Source organism: Rhinolophus sinicus, linkage group LG04, assembly GCF_036562045.2.
Source record: "Rhinolophus sinicus isolate RSC01 linkage group LG04, ASM3656204v1, whole genome shotgun sequence".
NCBI classification, from domain to species: Eukaryota; Metazoa; Chordata; class Mammalia; order Chiroptera; family Rhinolophidae; genus Rhinolophus; species Rhinolophus sinicus.
The window spans coordinates 159,651,210-159,672,959 of NC_133754.1; the positions used below are offsets into that span (position 1 = coordinate 159,651,210).

Genomic DNA, 21,750 nt, shown 5'->3' on the forward strand with positions numbered 1-21,750 from the left:
GTTGTGTTGTGTTTGGTTTTTTTTTACTCCTTACTCAGTAAAAACAAATGCAATTGTCCAGAAATTTCTCTGCATTTGTTTGTGAGGCAATAGCTGATGGGAGAGGAAGTGATCGTGATGTTAATGATTAACCAAAAGTAGATGTGTCCAAAAATCCCTCCTGTCGTGGATCCCTCCTGACCTCACGTCTGCAGAAATACCAGTGAGGCTGGGTTTCATCCACACATATAATTTTGAACATGTTGTTGTTTAGCTTCGAAAAGGAGTTAAAATTACTTTTGCTAAAATGATCTGCAATGAAATAACTAAGGGAAAAAAGATGAATAAAATCTGTATTTTTTTTCTTTCAAGTTCACAAGGGAGATGAGACACAGAACCACTTCTACATTTTCCTCCATTGTAAACGTTTGAGGAACAAGTCAGGTCCTCTAGGAGCTCAGCCGAAGGAGGAATCACTTTCAGGTGGGGGCTTCAAGGAAGATTTCCAGGGAGATGAATTCTTCAAGACACTGAATAATGCCACTACCAAGTGCCTGTGCCTCATTTGGTGGTACATAAGGTGATAGAGAGTTTTGGTTTTGGCTTTCTTTTTGAAGACGATATAGAAAAGAAACAGATGAGTTCAGATGGCAAGTGAGCTGAGGGCGACCAAAAGTCTCTAAAATTGGCTCTCTAAATATTGGAGGGTGGAAGGGACGTTGGTAAAGCTGCGTATGGTAGCTATAAAGTCCAAAAGGCTCTGAGAGGGCGGGCAAGGAGTGTCTTTGTCTTGGGCTGTACCGCAAACACCACACACACACACACACACACACACACACACACTCCATCAGGTGAGATGTGAGGAACAGATAGGTTCTGGGAACCTGGGTGCTATCTCCCTTTTCGTTCTAACTGGTGTGTGCTGAACTGAGAGAAGGGAGGAAAGGACAGAAATTCAACTCAACCAATAGCTTTGGTGCTGTCTGCCTTGTGTAGGTGTTTTGGTGTTTGTGTCTAATGTGGCTGTCTCCAAATGAACACACTAGGTGTGGACAAGAATGCATGAAGGGCTTTAGATGGGGGTTTCACACTTGAAAAACTTCCACCTTTCTCAGCTCAGGATAAGCTGGCAACAAATCCATCTTCCTTCCTCACACCCGAGCCTTAATTTGCACTCCAAGAGAGGTTATTACGAAAAGGGAGTGCAAAACCTCTGAAACCTTATGACAAATTTTGTATCTATGTATTACTTTCACATATTCTGACCTCCTTCCCCCACAAAAGGTAAGAACCATTGTGCCTAAAGAGTAACCATTTGTGTCACCTCTGATGTCCCTTAATTCCCCTGAAATCCAATTATATCCAGGGCATGGGGATTAATTCTTGAACTCCCTGGGCCTTGGACCATTCCCAAAGAAAAGAAATGCAACTCCCTAACCTGCCTTTGCTATGTCAGCTACCCAGGGACTTCTGAGAACCCCCTGATATGTCCTAGTCAAAAATCTATCTAGAATGGACACTTTACCCAAGAACATATACAAAGGGCCAATAAACACAAAAAGATACCCAATATCATTAGTCATGGGAAGATGCAAATTAAAACTTCAATGTGATATCTCTGTATCTCCACTGGAATGGCTAAAATTAAAAAGACTGACAATACTAAGTACTAAAGAGTGTTTGGAACCACTGGAACTCTCATACATTGCTGTGGGGGGGGGGGGTAAGAAGGGAGAGTCTAAAATGGTGCAGCAACTTTAGAGAATAGTTTGACAGTTCTTATAAAGTCAGACGTGCACTTATCCTACAAGCAGCAATTCTACTCCTAAGTCTTTATGGAAGAAAAACAGGCCCACACAAAGACCTGATCGTCTATAGTGGCTTTATTTATACTAGCCCCAAACTGGAAACAACACAAACGTGTACCAAATATGAATGGATAAATTGTTATATATCCATGCATACGATGGCATACTACTCAGCAATGAAATGGAACAGGCCACTGATATGCAACAACATGGGGGACTCTCAAAAGCAGTCTAAGAAGCCAGACACAAAAGAATACATACTGTATCGTTCCATTTACATGACATTCTGGAAAAGGCAATGCTATAGTGATAGATTACTGGCTGCCAGGGGCTGGATGTCGGGGGAGGAAATGGACTCTAAAGAGGCACAGGGGAACTTTTGGGAATGGTCACCTAGTTCTCTATCTTGATTGTGGTGGTGGACACATGAGTGAATACATTTGTCAAAATTCATCAAACTGTACATTTAAAATTTTTATTATATGTAAACTATTCATCAGTAAAGGCTGATTTTAAAAAAACTAGCTTCAGGGCATCAGTTTTGTTTATATATAAAACAGTCTAAACACGGAACCCCTTTGCAAGGATAAAGGATCTTAGACTTGGGGTCAACTCATTGTTTTATGACTTGCTTTGCACATTGGACTCTGGAGTTGTTCCTAATTTCCTACTTCAACTGGCCCCTTTTCAATTGGGAGCAGCTTTTTACATCTTTCCCATCTTAATATGATCTGAGTACTGCAGAGTTCAAATTGGGTCGGTTGTATTTTCGGTCTATTGAATCCACTGCAGGGTGTGGAGCAGATTAGAGGAGAGAGAAAGGAGGGAGAGCTCTGAAACACTGAAATACGGCAGCAGGATGGAGGGAAGAGCCAGGGAGAGACATTTGGGCAGACTTAGGGACTAGATGTGGGAGTATAAAAGAAAACTGTGTTCAAAGAAGTTCCCCAAGCATGGGCTCTCGGAGCTTCCATGAGCTCCTTCTAATCTACTAGATCTTTTCACTGAATCGAAAGCTCCTCAAGCACAGGCTTGTGCCTCAACCTAGTTGGCACTCCAACTAGGAGTTATTTAGCCACAGGTGTTCAATTTATACTGGTTGAGTGTCCATTCACCTTCCGATGGACATTTACGTGTTTCCATTTTGAGCTATTTTACAAAGCTGCTATTTATATTCTTGTCCATTGGGGATGGGGATACGTGCTTTCATTTCTCTTGGGTAAACGGGGGGAATGGAATTGCTGTGTCGTATGGTAGGTTTAGTGTATCCATACAACGGGATCCCACTCAGCAATAAAAAGGTATGAACTGTTGGTACACACAGTAACATGGATGAATCTCAACAGACTTACGCTGAGAGAAAGAACTTGGATCCCCCCACCACCAAAAGGACAGCGCATACTGTATGAATCCATTTATAAAAAATTCTAGAAAAAGCAAATTAAATATAGCAACAGAAAGCAGATGAATGGTTGAGAGGGCAAGGGACAGAGGCACAAGAGATGAGGATTATAAGGGGCATGAGGAAACTTTTTGGGGTGATGAATATGGTCATTATTTTTATGGTAGTGATAGTTTCACAGCTGTATACCTATGTCAAAATATCAAATTGTACCTTTTAAACATGTACAGCTTATAGTATATCAATTATACCTCAATGAAGTCGTAAAAAATAGCAGGCCCTCAGTGAATGCATATGGAATGAATGCGGAGAGGTTTTCAATATTGGTTTAAGGACTATAAACCAATATGCCCAATATGTTAGTATAATTTATGTGCAGAAGAAATAAGTGAATAAATATTAGGTATTCAATAATATTAGAAGGAATGAATTTGACAAATATTTATGTCACGCTTATCATGTGCCAGGCACTATCCTAGGCTCTGGGAATAGACTAGGGAACCAGACAAAAATCCTTGTACTCAAAGAGCGTTCATTTGAGGACAGTAGACATGAAAAGATAAGTAAAACACATATAGTGTGCTCGACAGGTGCTAAAGAGAGAGAAAACCGAGAAGGGAAACAGGAATATAAGGGAAGGATATTGACGTTGTTGAGAGTGTGGCTACCCTCCTTGAAAGGGTGATGCCTGAGAAAAGACCTAAAGGAAATGAGTGGGCCAGGTGGATGTCTAGAAGAATAAAAAGCAAATGAGCCAGAGTTGAATGAAACGTCTGATCGGAAGATGAACCAACGAGCACGTTGAGTGCTGGCTGCTGAGGTCGGCTGGGTCCCGGGTCCTCCCGGCCCGCCTGTACTTGCGTTATCCACGAGGAGGCGCTCCTGCGCCCATCCCGCAGCCGGCCTCGCCGTCGGCCGGTGCGTGGGCACGCGCAGAAACCGCTAGGCGGCGTCGGTTTCCCTTCCCACGCGCGGACGCCGGCGTGGTCCGACGAGGCCTGGGTGCTCGCGCGTGCGCAGAGTCGAGGCCGGGCTGCCCTCGGGGCGGGGCGGAGCGGGGCGGGGCGGAGGCTTGAGGTGATTCCCCGGCCGCGGTGGCGGCGCCGGCTGTGCGGGGAAACCGAAAGTGGGCGGCGGCCGCGGCTGTGGCACTGGCGGAGACGGCGGCGGGAGCTGGGCCCAGAGGCGCGGGGACGGGCCGTGGGCCCCCGGAACGAGGTGAGCGCAGGTCCTGTCGCTGCGGGCGCGACAGGTGCCTGACGAAGTCCGACGCGGTTTCGGGCGGGTGCGGCGCACCTGTGTCGCTAGCGGGACAGTGGCTCGGGCGGGACTCGAACGGGCCCGGGGCCTCTTCCCTGCAGCCTCAGGGCGATGCCGTGGTCCCGACCCCCGGAAACCGGGCAGGGCGCCGGGGTAGTTGGAGTTCCAGAGCGTTGTGTTTTAAATCTCCGGTGGGATCCCTCCTCCGTCCAGTCGGGGCCGGGATGGACGTTCACCGGGAGTCAGCCGGACCCGCCAGCCGCCTGGGAAACTCGGTGCAGTGGGGGGAAATACAGCCGTGGGGTGTGGGCAGGGGCGGGAGATGCTGACCAGGAAGTGGTTCCCGGGACCGGCGGGACCGGCCGCGGCCGCCGCCTGGAGCCAGAGATGTCAGAGTCCCGGGCTGTTTGAACTCCGGTGTTTTACACCGGGAGCTTTAAGTTCCTTGAAGGCGCGAGCTACTCTTTATAGACCTGCCCCTGCAGGCCGCTCAAGTAACGCAGGACACAGGACCATCCATTCCTCTCAAACCGTGAGCAGCGGGTGGGTGCAGAGCCCCAAGCTCTGAAGGAAACCCGGGTCCATGAATGAGTTGTGTCTTAACTCTCACCGGGATCCGACAGGGTCAGGTTCTCAGCCTCAGCTCAGTGGGAGGAGGCTTGGAGCCCGCACCGCTTTTCTGCCCCATCTACTGGAGGGGTGTACGAGTTAATATATTTCCATTCATAACCAAGGGTATCGCTCCCAAATAATTTCAAAGAGCAGGAAGAGGAAATACCTATTTTAGAACAAAATCCTGGCCCAAAAGGATTCTGATAACTGCCCTGCAAAACAAAACAAACCACTGATCTAGGTCATATACCCCCCCAATCCCCCCACCCCCATCCTTCCACCTTCCATTCCCCCCCCCATCGTGCAGATGGAAAAATTGCAGAGGAGTGTTCTGCTTAGTGATATGCAACAACTTAATGACAGAAAGTGAAACTTAAATCCAAGTCCCCAACTGATCCTGGGCTGCCTTGATGCGTAAGTGTTACCTACTGCAAATAGTGTGGACTTTGCAGACCTGGGTTGGAGTCTCGGCTTGCCGTCTTACTAATTGTGATCTTCAACAGATTACATACTTTTTTTGAGCCTGGTTTTCTATGTATCAAATGGAAATATTTAACGTAGTCTGCAAGGCTTTTGTGATATAACTACTGTAAATCCTTTGGCTTCTAATACTAGTCAGGAAATGTTAACTCTTCTTTCCACCAAACTTCCCATAATTTGCATAATGGGATTTCAGTTTCTTGGAGGCCCCTGCCTTAAATTCTCTATAAAATATAAAGTGGCTCACGGTGCAGATTTTTGTAGTTCCACTCAACTGACATTCATTGAGCATCAGTTACATGCAAAGTACTGTGCTGGGTACAGGGAATTGCTTCTGGGACCTACTGGATTAGAACCCACGTCTCCTGTGCCCAGTCCAGGGCCCTTCCGTGGCACACAGCCTCCTTCTTTGCTAGTTAAATACAGTGAGACTGAGGCAGTGGTTGGTGGTGCCTTCAGATTTCAGTCCCCAGATTGGAAATGAAATGTAATCCCTGCTAATGCCCTTTTAAGTGTACTAGTTGAACATGGCTGAATGAACTATTGTATTTTGTACCAAGAGATTTAAACTCCTTGAAGGACCTCTCTCTAAATTTTCTGTGCAATGTAATCCCGTTGGAGACTTAATATGAATGTAAAGGAAAAATGCTTTATAATCCAACTCAAAGTGCCCACTCTGTGTTTGATCAAGTGCTATTTTCAAGAACTGAGATTTGACCTAGAGTGAGTGCTTTGCCTCTGGGCACTTTGAGAGTCAGCAGATAAATACAGGAAGGACAGCCTTGCCTTGGTGCTTGGAGTGAAATCCAATTTGTGTGAATTGGTTTTTCTTTCTTTATGCAAAACCTACTTTCTCTGCACTCAACTCCCACCATTGTGCTTTTAAAAGCTTCGTTCTTTTCATTATTTCCCCACTGGGCCAATTTAAAAATTTTTTGTCTTTCAAATGAACTATTTAAACGTTATTTTGTGATTTTTTTAGCTGAAGATGTGTATATTTGCCAATTAGAGCTTCTGATCAGCACAAGATACTCCTTGTGACCCCAAAATGAACTCAATATTTTAGCCATGCAGCTTGGTCAGGAGGAAGCAAACCTATGGTTCCCATTAGACCTTTGGACCCTATTTCAAAACTTGAAGGATTCTAAGTTGAGAATCATGGATCTTGTCTACCTTCCTTATCTTCCATATGAAGAAAGAAACTTGGCGTGACTTGCTCACAGGGTTGCAGCCAATTAGTTGCAGAACTAGGATTACTAAAACCCACACTCCTAACTAAGCTACTTTGCCATCTCTAGTATATAGATTTATAGAAAGCCCTATTTATATGTTCATAGAATGTCGTTAATGCATGCATAATTTGGAGTTTGAAATTATAATAATAAAGAAAACTGCTTCCTGAAGATACCCTAAGGAAGTATATCACCATCTGAGGGCATTAATTACTATCTTTCCTTTTAAAAAGAGTGAGTAAAGAAGTAATTCAAGTGGTAACAGTAGACAATAGGAGAGAAAAGATAACTTGTTAAACTGTTGCGAGGAGAGAAATGTGAAAGGACCTTTAAAAAGCCTTCCCTCTCTGAGGCTCAGTGTATTGATTCCTAAGATGAGGGGTCTGGGATAAACCAGGGAATGTCTAATACCTTTTCAGCATATACATTCTAACTTTAGGGGCGGCTCGACTTATTGCTAAAATAGTGTCTTCAAGGACAAGGGCAGCCAGTGACCACAAGTATATGCCCTGTGGAGATACTGAAAATTGAGTAGCTGACTATAAAGAAGGTAAGAGAGATTACTTGGTGATTTCAATTTACCCTAGTAATTCTTCAGATTTATTTTAGGGATATAGTGCCACTCTACAACTCAAATTTATGACATGAAAAGTGCATTGCGGAAGATGAACCAAATAATACAGTTGGAAATAGTTGAGGGGAAAAAAGAAGAGAGAAACTTAGAGAAGAGAAAGCATAGGTGTGAGCCAGATCCGCTTGGCTACAGGTCTTTGGTCACCAGTACTGAGGAAACTCAAGCAACAGGAAGCTGATAAAATGCAAATAACCGAGCAAGGGATGATCAATCAATGGTAAGGGCATGTATCTCAGACACCAAAACCAGGGTCTTCAGAATAAGACTTTCTCAGGACCATTTCCAGGTGTATTAAAGAGACCAGCTGTGAATTTCCGAGATACAGTTTTGAGAATTATTTTAGGCTATTGAAATTGTTAAAATCTTGCTTTCCTAAAGGTTGTCATTACCTTCCCCTACTCCTTGCCCCACTTCTTGTACGTTATAGTGTACAAGAAGTACTTCTTGTACACGATTAATTATGTAGCAAAGAGAAAAGGGACAGAATGAAAGGGTGAAAGGTGTCAATTGCCAGCATTGAATTTTTGCAACAGTTGGCAATTCTTTTGGATTTGGATGCCACACCCTTCAATCAGAATGTGGCAGATCCCTGTGTCTTGCCACTTTACGGGCTAGTCGCTAAGCATACCTGAGCGTTGCTGTCAGTGTGCCCTAAGCCGAGTTTACTTCTGAAGCATACATTTGGAGCAGTGTCTGAAAGGAAGCCCTGAGTTTGGGAGCCAGAAGACCTGGATTCTGGTTGTGGTTCTGGCCATAAAAATATGTGAGACCTGGAATATTTCACCCTGGGCCTCAGTTTGAAACTGAAGAGTTTGGAGATGGTGTGAAAGTGCCCACTGGCGTTCCATGTGTCTCTCAGCTCCCCCTGCTGAGGTCGGGCCCACCGCCCTCTGCTGCCTTCCTATACCAGGCAGTGTCCCGGGGCATTGTGGGATTACAGTCTGGCAGGGAATCTCTGCTGCCAGGCTCTTACTGCTGCCAAAGCAGTAAGTGACTTTTTGCCGACTGTTTAGGTGAGAGATCTTAGAGAAGATCCAGTGGCGTTCTTACCAAGCTTGCCAGTTCATAAGTATGTTAATGAGGCAAGTAAGACACTCTGGGAAAATTCTAATATTTCATATTCAATGCGGTCCTAAAAATTTTGCCAGTACACCAGTGCTGATGTCATTGCGACCTTAGCCATTTAATGCATATATTCATAGGTAGTTTCCTATCCACACAGTGCTTCTAGGAAAATGTTTTTTATTAAGAAACTACTGAATGCCAGGTATTGTGGTTAGTGCACATATAACTCTACTTCAGACGCTTGTCATTCAGAAATAGAGGCAAGGAGAGGAGGAGGAAAACGAGTGAGAGGAAGCAAGTGAAAGCCAAGAGCAATATGTTGTGATCCATTGTGGCCAGTTTCTTCCTTCTTGACTACAGTCTTTGCTAGCTGCCCTTGGTCAGGTTTTGAAATAAAAAATACTCGGATTAAATAATTCTCCAGACCCACCTCCGCTTGACTCTGATGCTTAGGATTCTTATTCAGCTCCAGCAGCATCCTTAAGCCCCTTCCTTGTCTAGGGAAACCTTTGAGAATTTTAACCTGAGGACCTGTGGTCTAAAACAGAGATGGCAACCTTATTTCTCCTCACCTAGCCTAATTTACAGCCCACCATTGCTGGCAGAACATTCGCGGAATAAAAGTAATTTGAATTCTCTTAAACTCTAAATTATATTTGTCACAACCTTTTTAGAGAATAGAGGTAAGAGGGGAAGAGATTTGGAAGATCAAAATGGCAACTTTAAAAATTTAGGGAGCTACTATAGAGAAACTTCCAAACTTAATTATTTTGGGGAGAGGCCATTGAGACACTAAGTGTTGAAATTCCCATAACAGGTTTTCTTTTGTTTCTTATGGATGACAGCCAAGATGGTAAACTTGATTTTTATAGTTAGAGGAAAGTAGTCTTACATAATGTATTTTTTATAAAAGTTTTTTGAGTATAATTGCCATCTTCAGGAAGTCTCAAAATATGCCAGGATAGCCAAGGAATTAACCAAACTTAGAGCATTTTGAAGCAATATAGTAGATTAGAAAATGATAATGATTTTTTAAAGCTTTAGTTGTACCTTTCTTTTTGTTTCAAGCCTAAAGTGATGTTGCTAACACAGGAATTGCAAACCAGACGGGAAGAAATTGACAAGCATGAGAGCAAGAACTGTATCTGAACAAGACGAAAAACCACATTTACCCTTCCAGGTTTTACTGTGCCTCCACTGCTCTCCAGCTTTGAGGGCCTCAGTCTTACAAGCTAAGGGACTGCCCTTCCCTCCAAAAAAATTGTTTGCAAATAGAGAATTACAGTATTCCATGAAAGTAGCATATTTTTAAAAAGGCAGCGGGTAGGGGAAATAGAGGGATACTTAATTCAGATTGCAACCATATGGTCAAACACTACTTCCCCGTCTTCTCAAGTATAAGGTTCTTCTTGTTATTAGCTTTTTAAAAACTTTGTGATGCCTCACGTACTAGTAGTTGTACTTCTAGTGTCTGTCCAATGGTTGATAAAGTCCGTAACTACCAAAAACTGTTGTGAATTTCAATATCGGTATGGGTTTGTGAGTCCCAACAGTTTCTGTACACTGTTTGAAAAACAGGACTATGTGTAAGTGTGAGAGCTTACCAGGATCTAAGCAGTGCTTGCTGCTCCTCAGGAAGTATGGACTCCTCACAGTCGTGTAGTGGTCCTAACCTGGGCCCGCGCATGAGAACACTGGCTCAGAGTGGAATGGCCCAGAAATAATGGACCTGATGGTTCTCAGCCACAGCTTGGTAACGCAATTGGCTGTCTCAAGCAGTTTATAACAATCATTAAACTTTGTAAAATTTTTAAATAAAGATTCCTTTAATAGCTCACATGCATGTATTTTAGTGAGGAGGAGAGAAAAGGAGTGGTGTTAGGTAGATGGAGAATTTTTCATTCATTCATTCATTCATTCATTCTGTGTTTATTGAGCTCTCGTTGTGGCTTAGGCACTAGGGATTCGGCAGTGAACAAAACCTTACAAATCCCTGCTTTCACAGAGCTTACATTCAAGTCGCGGAGACAGATGGTAAAATTAGCTAAAGAAGAGTATTTGGTGATGGTGATAAGTGTTAAGGAGTAAACCAAGGCAGGGAAGGGGTGTAGGGAGAACTGGGCAGCTAGCATAACAGTTCTGATTTTGAATAGGGTGGCCAAGGAAGGCCTTACTGAGGAGGTGACATTTGAGCAAATACCTGAAGAAGGTGAGGATAAGCGAGGACTTCCCACAGAGGGAATGGCAAGTACAAAAGCCCTCGTGTGAGGATGTCCCAGGCATGTTCCAGGGAAAGCAGGGAGGCCAGCCTGGGGGGAGTGGAGGGAGTGACAAAAAGGGAAGGAGGAATTAAGGTCAGAGAAGTAGGGTGGGCACAGAGTGTGTGGGGCCCCTTTGGCCCCTATGAAAACTTTGGCCTTTTGTCTAAACCAGGAAGCCCCTAGAGGGTTTGGGGCGGAGGAATGAAGTGACAGGATTTATGCTCTAAAAGGATCACCCTAGCTGTGATGTGGAAAATAGATTCTAGGAGGTGAAGTGGAAGCAGAGAGACCAGCTCGGAGGCAGTTGCCCCAATCCAGACAAGAGATGTTGTTGGCGTGAACTAGGGTGATCACCGCAGCGGGTGAGCAGTGGGGGAATTGTGGATGGCAGTCGTGCTGCCCATCTTCATGTATCATTTAGTGTTGGTGATGGTGGTGACGGTGGTGATGGTGTCGGCGGTGGCGGCGACAGGGAGTTGAGAACCACTAATACCGAACCCCTTCATCTTACAGACAAGGAGACAAAGGCCCAGGAGAAGGGATTTGTCCCAGGAAAATAAGTGCTCTTTCCATAGTGGTATTGAACTTAGAGACACAAGCCAGAGGAAGCACAGGCACAACTTCCTGCCATTCCCCGTCCCTCCCCCAAATCAAGTCAAAATCAGTAAATCAACAGTTAGTTGTCAGCAACTTTGCTATTGAAAGAAATAGTAAACTTCTTTGGGTTTTAACTATGGAGTTTAACTATGATAGTTGCATTAGAGACAGTGAAACTGGGAGTTATGTTTGTGGTATGAGCCAGTCTCAGGTCAGACTGGGAAGTGTCATTTAGAAAAAAAACCAAACAAACAACAATCTAATAAATGAAGATAGGCAAACATGTGGTTACATAGGGTGGGAAAAGTGAAAAATAAGGATGAGCACTTCTGTGCCGCACAGATTAGCAGTGTTTTTTAAAATTTATTTTATTATCAGTTGCTTACTGTAAATACATACCTTGAATCTACATGAATATCTGAGAGTCTTGGGGCAGGAGGACAGGATAATTAGGAAGCAGGCCATAAGATATCTACTATGTCTTGGCAGAGTCCAGGTTCCAAAAAAAGAAGACACATTTAAAGAAGGTGGGAATTCACTCCTCAGTTTGACATGTAAGACCTTCCATAATCTGACCCCAGTCCTTATTCCTAGTCTGATTTGCGCTCCTGTCTCTGGTGTGTTCTGGGTTCTAATAAAATCTGCTCCTGCTGGGTTCCCTCTGGGTTCCTGCCTCCAAGTCTTTTTCTCCATGCTGTTTTGTCTTCTATGTTCCTCCTACTTGGAAACCCAGGCTCTCACCTATACTCTCATGGAGAATGACTTGTCTTTTAAAATGCTTGTCACTTTCTACCCCCTGTGTCAGTTAATTGTATTTATATCTCAGTCCTCCATGCCCCCTACCTAATAAAAGTTCAATGAAAATACAAGCATTACAATGGGATACCAAGCAGTATCAGTAACTCCATTTCATAACTGTATTGTTTTTATGAAAAGTCAAGAGTTTGAGTTCTGTGCAATAATAATAAAATACATTAAATACTATACTAAATAAATAAATAAGGTGAGATTAAGGAAGTAAGCATCGGCTTTCCAGCTTTCACTATACTCTGTGGCAATTAGGTTGTTCGGATGGGTGTTTGGGCCTCCCTTTAGCCCTCTTTTGCCCCCCCTTTCGCCCCCTTTTGCCCCGTGCCCCAGTTAAGTGTTCTCCTTGGGAGATCGCTGCTGGCAGCTGTTTCAGAGGCAAAATAAGGAAGACGGGGACATTTCAGAGAAAGTGCCTGTCTGCAGCTGTCCCTTTGACTTGGAATCCATACCATCCCTGTGAGTAGGCCGAGTCTACTGTTGGTTTCACACTGTTTTGTTCTCTTCACTCTGCTTACTGTCTTTCTTGACTGTCTTGTCTGTTGTTGTTATTTCTTCAGCATTTTGTTTTTTTGTTTTCATTTTTGTTGTCTTCCACACCTGTAGGCAGGGTGATATAATAGAAAGAATACGGTCCTTGGCACCAAACAGACTTGGACTAAAATCCTGGCTTGCATACATCCTGTGATATCTTGATTATTTAACTTCTCCGAGCCTTGGTTTTCTCATCTATAGAATGAGAATAATACTTTCCTCTCAGGATTATTATAGATATTACATTTTTTAAAAATAAAATTCTCAGGATTTACACAGAGAAATAAAAACATGTCTACCCAAAGACTTGTACTGTTCAAAGCAACTCTATGTATAATACCCCCAAGTTGGAAGCAACCCAAATGTGTATCAACATTTGAATGGATAAACAAATAGTGGTGTATCTACACAGTAGAATACCACTCACCAATAAAAAGCAATGAACTGCTGGTAGGAGCAATAGCATGGATGAAATGCCAAGAACACTCGGCGACAATAATCTGTAGTGCCAGAAAGCAGATGGGTGGGCAGACAATGTGTGCATGGGGGAGAGTTGACTGAAAATGGGTACAACTTGAAGGAACTTTGTTTTCAGGTTCATGGAGATATACTTTACACATAGTGAAAGTCACCCTTTTTTTGATTTACAGTTCTATGAATTTTGACAAAGTTATATAGCTGTGTAACTATTACCACAGTCAAGATAGAGAATATTTCCATCACCCTCAAAATTGCTTTGTGCTCTCTTTGCAGGCAGTCCGCGCCCTACATCCCCAGTGCAAGGCAATTCCTGATAAAATTTCTGTGCCTGTAGTTTTGTCTTTTTGAATGTTACATAAATAGATCCATATAGCATATAATAATGAGTAGGAGTATGGAAGAGAGTGGGTATTCTTGCCTTCTTCCGAGTCTTAGGGAGAAATCATTCACTCCTTCACCATTGCATATCATGTTAGCCTTGGGTTTTGACTAGATACTCTTCATCAGGCTAAGGCGGTTCCCTTCTAGTCTTATTTTCTTAGAATGATCACAAACTTCCGTCCGATGTGTTTTTTCATCTATTGATATGATTAAGTAGGTTTTCTCCTTTAGTTTGCTGACACTGTGAATTACATTGATTGACTTATGGATGTTAAACCAACCTTGCATTCCTGGAGTAAATCATAGTTGATCATGATGTGTTATCCTTCTGTCATATTGTTGAATTTTATTTGTTAGGAACTTCTGCGTTTACGTTCATGAGGGATATTGGTCTTTTCTTGTAATGCCTTTGTCTGGTTTAGATGTCAGCGTAATGCTGGCCTCATAAAATGAGTTCAGAAGTGTTCCCTTCCCCTCTGTTTCCTATAAAATTTTGTGTAGAAGTGATATTAATTCTGCCTTAAGTGTTAGGAATTATTTGCCAATAAAGCCATCTGGGCTTTGAGTTTTCCTTGTGTGAAGGTTTTTAACTACAAATTCGGTTTCTCTAATAGATATAGGGATACTAAGGTTATCTTTTTTTTTTTTCTTTTGAGTAAGCTTTGGAATTTGTGTCTCTCAATGAATGTATCCATTGCATCTAAGTTACCAAATTTATTGGCATAAGTTGTTCATAATATTCTCTTTTAAATGTCTGTAGGACCTGTATTGACGTTTTAAAAAATCCTGTTATTGGTAGTTTCTGTCTTTTTTTTTTCTTGATTTATTTACCTGGAAGTTTATCAATTTTGTTGATGTTTTCAAAAAACTAGTTTTGTTTTCATTATTTTTTCCTTTACTTTTTTCTGTTTCATTACTGATCTGTTTCATAATTTCAATATTTATTTTGCTTTCATCTTTATTATTTCCTTCCTTCTACTTACTTTTAGTATAATTTTCACTCTTTTTTCCCTCAAGTTAGTAGATTTATCACTAATTTGAGACCTTACTTCTTTGATTACATAACCATATAATGTAAATTTACCCTTAAATACTGCTTTAACTGCATCTAGCAAATTTTTACATATTGTGTTTTCATTTTTTAAAAATATTGTCTGATTTTTTTGGAGCCTTCCTCTTTGACCCTTGGTTATTTAGGAGTATGTCATTAAATTTGCAAACACTTGGGAGTTGTCCACATATCTTTCTCTCATTGATACATAATTTAATTTTGTTTTCTAGTCATAGTATACTCTTTGTACAGTTTCAATTATTCTAAATTGGTCAAGGATTGTTTTAGGTCCCAGCATATGTTCTATCTTGCTAAATGCCTTATGTGCTCTTGAAAAGAATGTATGAGGTGTGATCAAAAAATGCAGTGAATGTTTACATTTAAAAAATTTATTACAGTAAAAGACACATTGCCATTAATCCCCCTCACTTCGAACACATTTATCCCATCATTCTTGCCACTTTCTGAAGCAGTTCTGAAGTCCTCTGTCCTGAGTGTCTATACTTCATCTTCCATCATGACAGTGCTCTGTGTCACACACCACTTCTGGTACAGCAATTTCTGTCAAATAAAAACATTACAGTGTGTCCTCATCCACCTTATTCACTGGATCTGGCACCGTGCGACTTCTGGCTCTTCCCCAAAGTCAAAATGACCACGAAAGGAAAATGTTTTGAATCGATTCAGGACATTGAGGCAGCCACAACAGTGCAACTAAAGACACTCACAAAAGAGGACTTCCAGGACTGCTTCAGAAAGTGGCAAGAATGATGGGACAAGTGTGTTCAAATTGAGGGGTTGTATTTTGTGGGGGGTTAATGGCAACGTGTCTTTTACTGTAATAAGCTTTTTTAATTTAAACATTCACTGTATTTCTTGATCATGCCTCATATTTATCTGGTCCCTTTTTCTTAGCCTTTTATAGATTCTTCTTCCTTTGCCCATTCCTTAAATGACAGCCTTCTACAAAGGCCCACCCTTAACTTTGTTTTTGACTCCCTGGACACCAAATGCCATGTCTATGCTGAAGGCCAACAAATCTATAACCAGCTCGGACCTCGAACCTAAGTTCCTGGTGACCATATCTCTGTAACTGCCCTGCGAACATCCCAACCTCCATATGTCCAAAATGAATTCACTCTCTTCCTCTCCTGCAAATCTGCCTCTATCCCGACCTCAGTGTGGGTCATTACTATCCACCATACTTCTAAGCTAGAAACTTGGAACTTCCTTCATCATCCAAAGTTAATAAATTCCTGTTGATTCCACCTCCTAATTACCTCTCAGATTGATCATTTGTTTATTCCCAAGGCCCTGTTTTCAGGTCCTCCACATTTCCAAGTATTCTTAAAGTCAGTATTTCTCCTTCTAACTTATCTTCCCCACTACTTACTTCCCCACTGAATAGTGATTTTCCTAAAATGCAGAACTGATCATTTTATTTCCCTATTCAAAATCCCTCTAAGGCCCCACATTACTTCTGGAGAAAAATGCAAACATATTAGCGTAATACAGTAGTCTCTTCTGGGTCTGCCTCTTCCCACCTGTCCTATCCCCGTCTTTTAGTCTTCACCTTGGAGTCTTTGTTCAGTCATGTCCAGCCACTTAAACACTAGTGATTCTCAGAACCAGCCATGTACTTCTCTGTCACCTCTGTGCCTTTTGCACCTTCTGTTCCCTTTACTTGGGGCTGATACCTCTCCCCACCTCACCCTAACACACACACCCTCTTCCTCCTTGCCTGACTGACTCCTTCTTGTCCTTCAGGACTCCATTCAGGCCTCCCTTCTTCTGGGAGACAGTCCCTGATAGCTTCCCTCTCCAGGCTTTGTGCCTTTCTGACATCCTCTGTGTTCTCATTGTATTCTGTGCTTTTCTCTGCACTAGCAGTTATTTCCCTGTATCGTTATAGCACAGAAAGTATTCAGTAACAATTCATGGAATGATCTAGCAAGTGTAATCTCTGAAAATCTATTTGAATTCACAGACTAATGAATCATATCGTGTAACCTTCTACTGTTCTCTTTTAGGTGAAGATGCTGGAAGCAGATTTAGTTTCAAAAATGCTACGAGCTGTTCTACAGTCTCATAAGAATGGAATAGCATTGCCCCGGCTCCAAGGAGAGTACAAATCCCTGACTGGAGACTGGATCCCCTTCAAGCAGTTAGGTTATCCTACACTAGAAGCCTATCTGAGAAGTGTGCCCGCAGTTGTCAGGATAGAGACCAGTAGATCTGGAGAGGTAAGGAGGTAACTGCATGTCAGAAGAGTCAAACCAATTCTTACCTGCCTGGCTGGCACTTCCAGTCTCCTAACGGTGAGAGAAGTCAAAGTGAAAAGTGCTGGATAAGTGGTTTGAGATTGGTAGTGATGGAACAGCATCCACGCACAGCCTAGATGCCAATTACTTTGGTTAACCCCTCAAATTCCTTCCATTGTAAAAATAAAATGTTAACCACATTAAATAAGAAATTTCAAAATGAAAGTTTACCTAGTCTCAACATCCATACAAAATAACTGAACCGGAGACCTTAACTGCCTAAATGTCACACCCACCCCTTATAATCCTGCTACACCTGTTTTTGCCTGGGTCACTAATGATCACCTGATTACCAAATCTAGCAGACACTTTTAAATCCTCATCATTTGACGTCACTCATATCTGTTCTATCTGGATCCTAATTGGTCATTCAGCACTTATTACAGCGCCCTCCCTCCTGGCCACCTGTCTTTAGTCCTTCTCTGTCTGGCGTGTTCTTGCCTTCACACGAGTATAATCATATTATTCTACAATTTTAAATCCTTTCATTTCTCTGGAGTAATATTATATATTCATATTCTGTGGAAGAATATTTTATGTATAACAGGCAATTTGGTGATAGTAAGTGCATTTTTTATCATACATACCATGACCCAGCATTTTCACTTCTTGGTATCTGCCCACTACATACAGTGTAAAAGATATGAACAAACTACCACCTAAAAGACAAACCAAAACACTCACCCCCAAAAAACAGTATGTTTTTCTGGGTACATTTCCATATATAGGTAAAGACATAGAACAGGTATGGAGTTTCTCACCAACACTTATAATAGTTGTTCTCTGTTTGCAGTGGGTAGGGGGAGGCAGTGGGTGGAGGAGGAAAAAGGGGCCCAGGATGAGGAGAGTGGTCAAAGGGAAGGTTCACCTAACCTATAATAATTTTTATAAGGAGAAGGTATAAGTTAATTAAATATTATATTAATAATAAAACTTTCTTCAGCATCCCTGATTCTCCCAGACAGATTTAAGCCGTCCTTTCTGTCTACTTGGCACCTTGTAATACATCCAATATGCTACTTGACACAGTGCTTTCTATTTGCTCTCTTTGTCTCTCTCTTTTTCCTTCATAAGTTTACTGAGGCTGAGAGATTGTTTTTTCATCCCTAATAGTTGGTGCTTGATAAATATGTGTTGAATGCATGAATGATCAAATATCTGAATGAATTAATAAATTAATGCTTCATATGGTTACTAAGCTATAATTTACTCTTTCCGTATTTTGGACATTTTTAATGTTTCCACGTTTGACTATTAGAATAGCCCCTACTGTACATATTTGGGTATGTAACTTTTTCTTATTTTGAATTATATTTATATAACATTTTCAGGAATAAAAATACTGGCCAAAGAGTAGGCACATGTTTTGGCTTGTGGTGTGAAGCCTCATTGCTTTATGAAGACTTATGCACTAGATGGGCTTTCAAGATCTTCTAGTCCCAATAGTCTGCATACTTTTTTCAAATATCCTAGATGTCGCACCAACTTTTTTAAAAGATAAAAAGCTGAGCTGCTGCGTTTTAAGCAGGTGCCGAGGGTCCGGGGTCTCTGCTTGCCCAGGATGCTTACACATGCTTGTCAAAGTGAGGCCCCTGCATGGAATCCTATGGCTCCACTGGCCAGTTGGAAAACCCCAGATCTAAGCCCGGTAAAACCCTCCTTGACAGCTGCGAATACTGAGATTAGGGAGGTAAATTGATTTGCTCTAAGTCACCCGGCTAATCTGTGCCGTGGCAAGACTATGAGTTAGTGGTCTTTGAAAGGTAACACAACATAGCAGTTACATGTACATACTTTGGATTCAGAGAAATAGCCAAGCTGTGTGACTTGGGAAGGTTGCTTAACTTTTGAGCCTCTGTTTTCCCATTGTATAAAATGGAATAAAATATATCCCACAGATTATATGAGATAATACCTGCAGATCCTGGTTTCTTTTGGTTCATTTGTTGATCCCATAGTATCTAGTACACTGTAGATGCTTAATAAATACCTGTTTAAGCAATAAATGAAATTTTCAATTTGTGGAAAGAAGATTATTCAGTGTGCTAGACTGTATTTGATTTCTCTTGTAGAAAACATAATTTTACTCTAACGTTATTAAGGAGAGAGAGACATGAAAACTGTGTTTCCCTAAAAATAAGACCGAGCTGGACCATGAGCTCTAATGTGTCTTTTGGAGCAAAAATTAATATAAGACCCGGTATTATATTATATTATATTATATTATATTACATTACATTACATTACATTACATTACATTACATTATATTACATTATATCTGGTCTTATAGTAAAATAAGATCGGGTCTTATATTAATTTTTGCTCCAAAAGACGCATTAGAGCTGATTGCCCAGCTAGGTCTTATTTTCGGGGAAACACGGTATTCGCATACAGCTCTATTTGGGACATGGAAACTCACTAAGATCCACTTTTTAAAAATGGCCTCTTGGCACCAGTGAATCTGAGAAATGCTTCTCCTCTCACTTTGTCTCTGTTGAATAGATGACTTGCTATGCCGTGGCCTGCACAGAAACTGCAAGAATTGCTCAGCTTGTGGCTCGTCAGAGGAGTTCTAAAAGGAAAACTGGGCGGCAAGTTAATTGTCAGATGAGAGTGAAGAAAACCATGCCATTTTTTCTAGAAGGTAAAGATTTTTGACATGCTAAACATTGTAAGCCTGTCTGTGCATACACTGACATATGGAATTATGGAAATATTGCTTGTGTTCATGATAAACACTTGTATTACTATTCATATGTCAAGGACGAAATCCTGAAGCTATTATTTCCATTTGCAATTAAGTGAACATGATGAGCATGACTTACTAAATGCAGTGACTTCTCTGTGTGAAATAACTCAAAGTAGATTTTAGTTAAGCTTATGGCAAAATGTAGTTTTATTCTTTTAGGTTATTTGAGGGAAAGCCTCATCTAGAATGTTGGCTGAACCAAGAACCTATGATTTCATGTCTCATTTTGCAAATCATGCCTTTTAGTATAAATCCTCTATTTTCAGAAAAACATGAATTATATAATACACAAAGGTGTTAGTTATATAGGCAACCCAGCCTGTGTTTACTGAACACTCATCTCAAGAAGCTTGCAATCAGCTCTAAAACTAAATTCCGAAGAAATAGTTCAATGGTAATAGAGTGGAGGCCTAACTGCCACAGTGAGCATTTTGGGTAAGGGAGCAATCATTGTGAGTGAGAATGGCAATGTAGGGCTTTAAAGTGATGGGGAGCCGTGAACCCAGACCTTAAATTAATGGAGAAGAGATGGGAGGACCGAGATCTGGCTGACCGAGTGTGCTGCATTTGTAAGAACGTGAGGTAGCTGCCACTGAAGTGTTAATTGATGAGTAGAGGGAAAATAAATGGCTAGTCTAGGAGATGAAGCCACATTTTGAAGAGCCTCATCTGCTAAATACTCACCAGTCTACTCATCTCTTACTGACAAGTCCTCCAGGGCCAACTTCCTCATGTTCTTACACACTGTTCTGAGAATAGAGACCCACAGATCACATCTGGACAGGGGAGAGACGTAATGAACCTAGGATTTGGGAAAGCTAATTGATTCCATTCTGTATGTCTAACTTCATAGGAAAACCAAAAGCAACCCTCAGGCAACCAGGATTTTCTTCGGATTTTTCTATCAGCAAAAAACCCAATCCAACACTGTTAAGAGACAAAGGAAACTCTCTTGTAGTTAAGTGTGATGTTGAAATGTCACCCTACACGTTACACACAACTGTTGGAAGTGAAGTATTGAAAGATGTTCCAGTGCACAGGCATGTGACCATGTCTCCTAGCAACAGGTATTTGTTCTTTGTCTGGAAGGATAATAAATGTTAAAAATGCACATTCAGGAAAAGAAGGAAATACTTTGTTTTGTCTAATGTAAGTTCATCTGTAGTAGAGAAATGCATCATTACTAGTAAGTTTTCCTGGCTGCATGACTGTCATTCTCTGACTATCTCCATTTTATGTTTTCTCCGCCTTTTTGGTAATCTGTCCTTGTGAAATTCATTTTAAAAGCTCTCACAAGTTGTTCTAGGATCCTGTTTCAGCATAACTTACAACTTTTTCTGAACATCTTATAATTAATTTTGTAAGTTTTAAGTAAAATCTGGTTGATTTGTACACGGCACTGTGCTCCAATGATCACATGATCGTACAGTAGCATAATACATCCATGCATCAGAAGACTAGACTGGCAGGAAGAGCACAACCAGAAAGTCTTAGTTTGCATGCTGCCATTCACTAGCCGGATAAAATAAGTGAAATTATTTCATCTTTTGGGACTGTGGTGTCCTCATTTGTCCAATGAAAATGTTAGCTAGGTGATCTCAAATTTTCTTTCTGGCTCTAAATTTTGTGGTTTTATAAGGTAACTCAACTCAGCAAACTACGACCCATGGGCCAAATCCAGCCCATTGCCTGTTTTTTAAAGTTTTGTAGGAACCCAGCCACATCCCTTTGTTTATATGTTGTCTGTGGTTGCTTTTGCACAACTGCAGAGTTGAGTAGTCGACAGAGACAGTAAACAGCTTGGGAAGCCTAAAATATGTACCGTATTTCCCCAAAAAATAAGACCTCAGTGGACCATCAGCTCTAATGCATCTTTTGGAGCAAAAATTAACATAAGACCTGGTATTATATTATATTGATTATATTATACTAATATTATATTATATTATATTATATTATATTATATTATATTATATTATATTATATTATATTATATTTATTATATTATATTATATTATTATACCCAGTCTTTATTTTTTATTTATTTTTAATTTTTAATATATTTTTTAGACATTTATCATTTACATCCCTCACAC

The 21,750-nt window shown here is 41.2% G+C and overlaps 1 protein-coding gene across 2 annotated transcripts in view; it reads left to right on the top strand.

Annotated features, from left to right (window-relative positions):
* Positions 1–4,278: 4,278 nt before the first annotated feature.
* The window catches only part of TDRD7 (tudor domain containing 7), a 69,737-nt gene continuing 52,265 nt past the window's right edge, over positions 4,279–21,750 (top strand). The window contains exons 1-5 of one of the 2 annotated variants that reach the window (XM_074330747.1): positions 4,286–4,407; positions 7,213–7,323; positions 16,614–16,826; positions 19,408–19,549; positions 20,508–20,721. In XM_074330747.1, the coding sequence (XP_074186848.1) occupies positions 16,620–16,826; positions 19,408–19,549; positions 20,508–20,721 (563 nt within the window). In that variant the 5' untranslated portion in view covers positions 4,286–4,407; positions 7,213–7,323; positions 16,614–16,619. Of the gene's footprint in view, positions 4,408–7,212; positions 7,324–16,613; positions 16,827–19,407; positions 19,550–20,507; positions 20,722–21,750 lie in introns of both variants that reach the window. The other variant, XM_019729177.2, reaches the window with a different exon arrangement.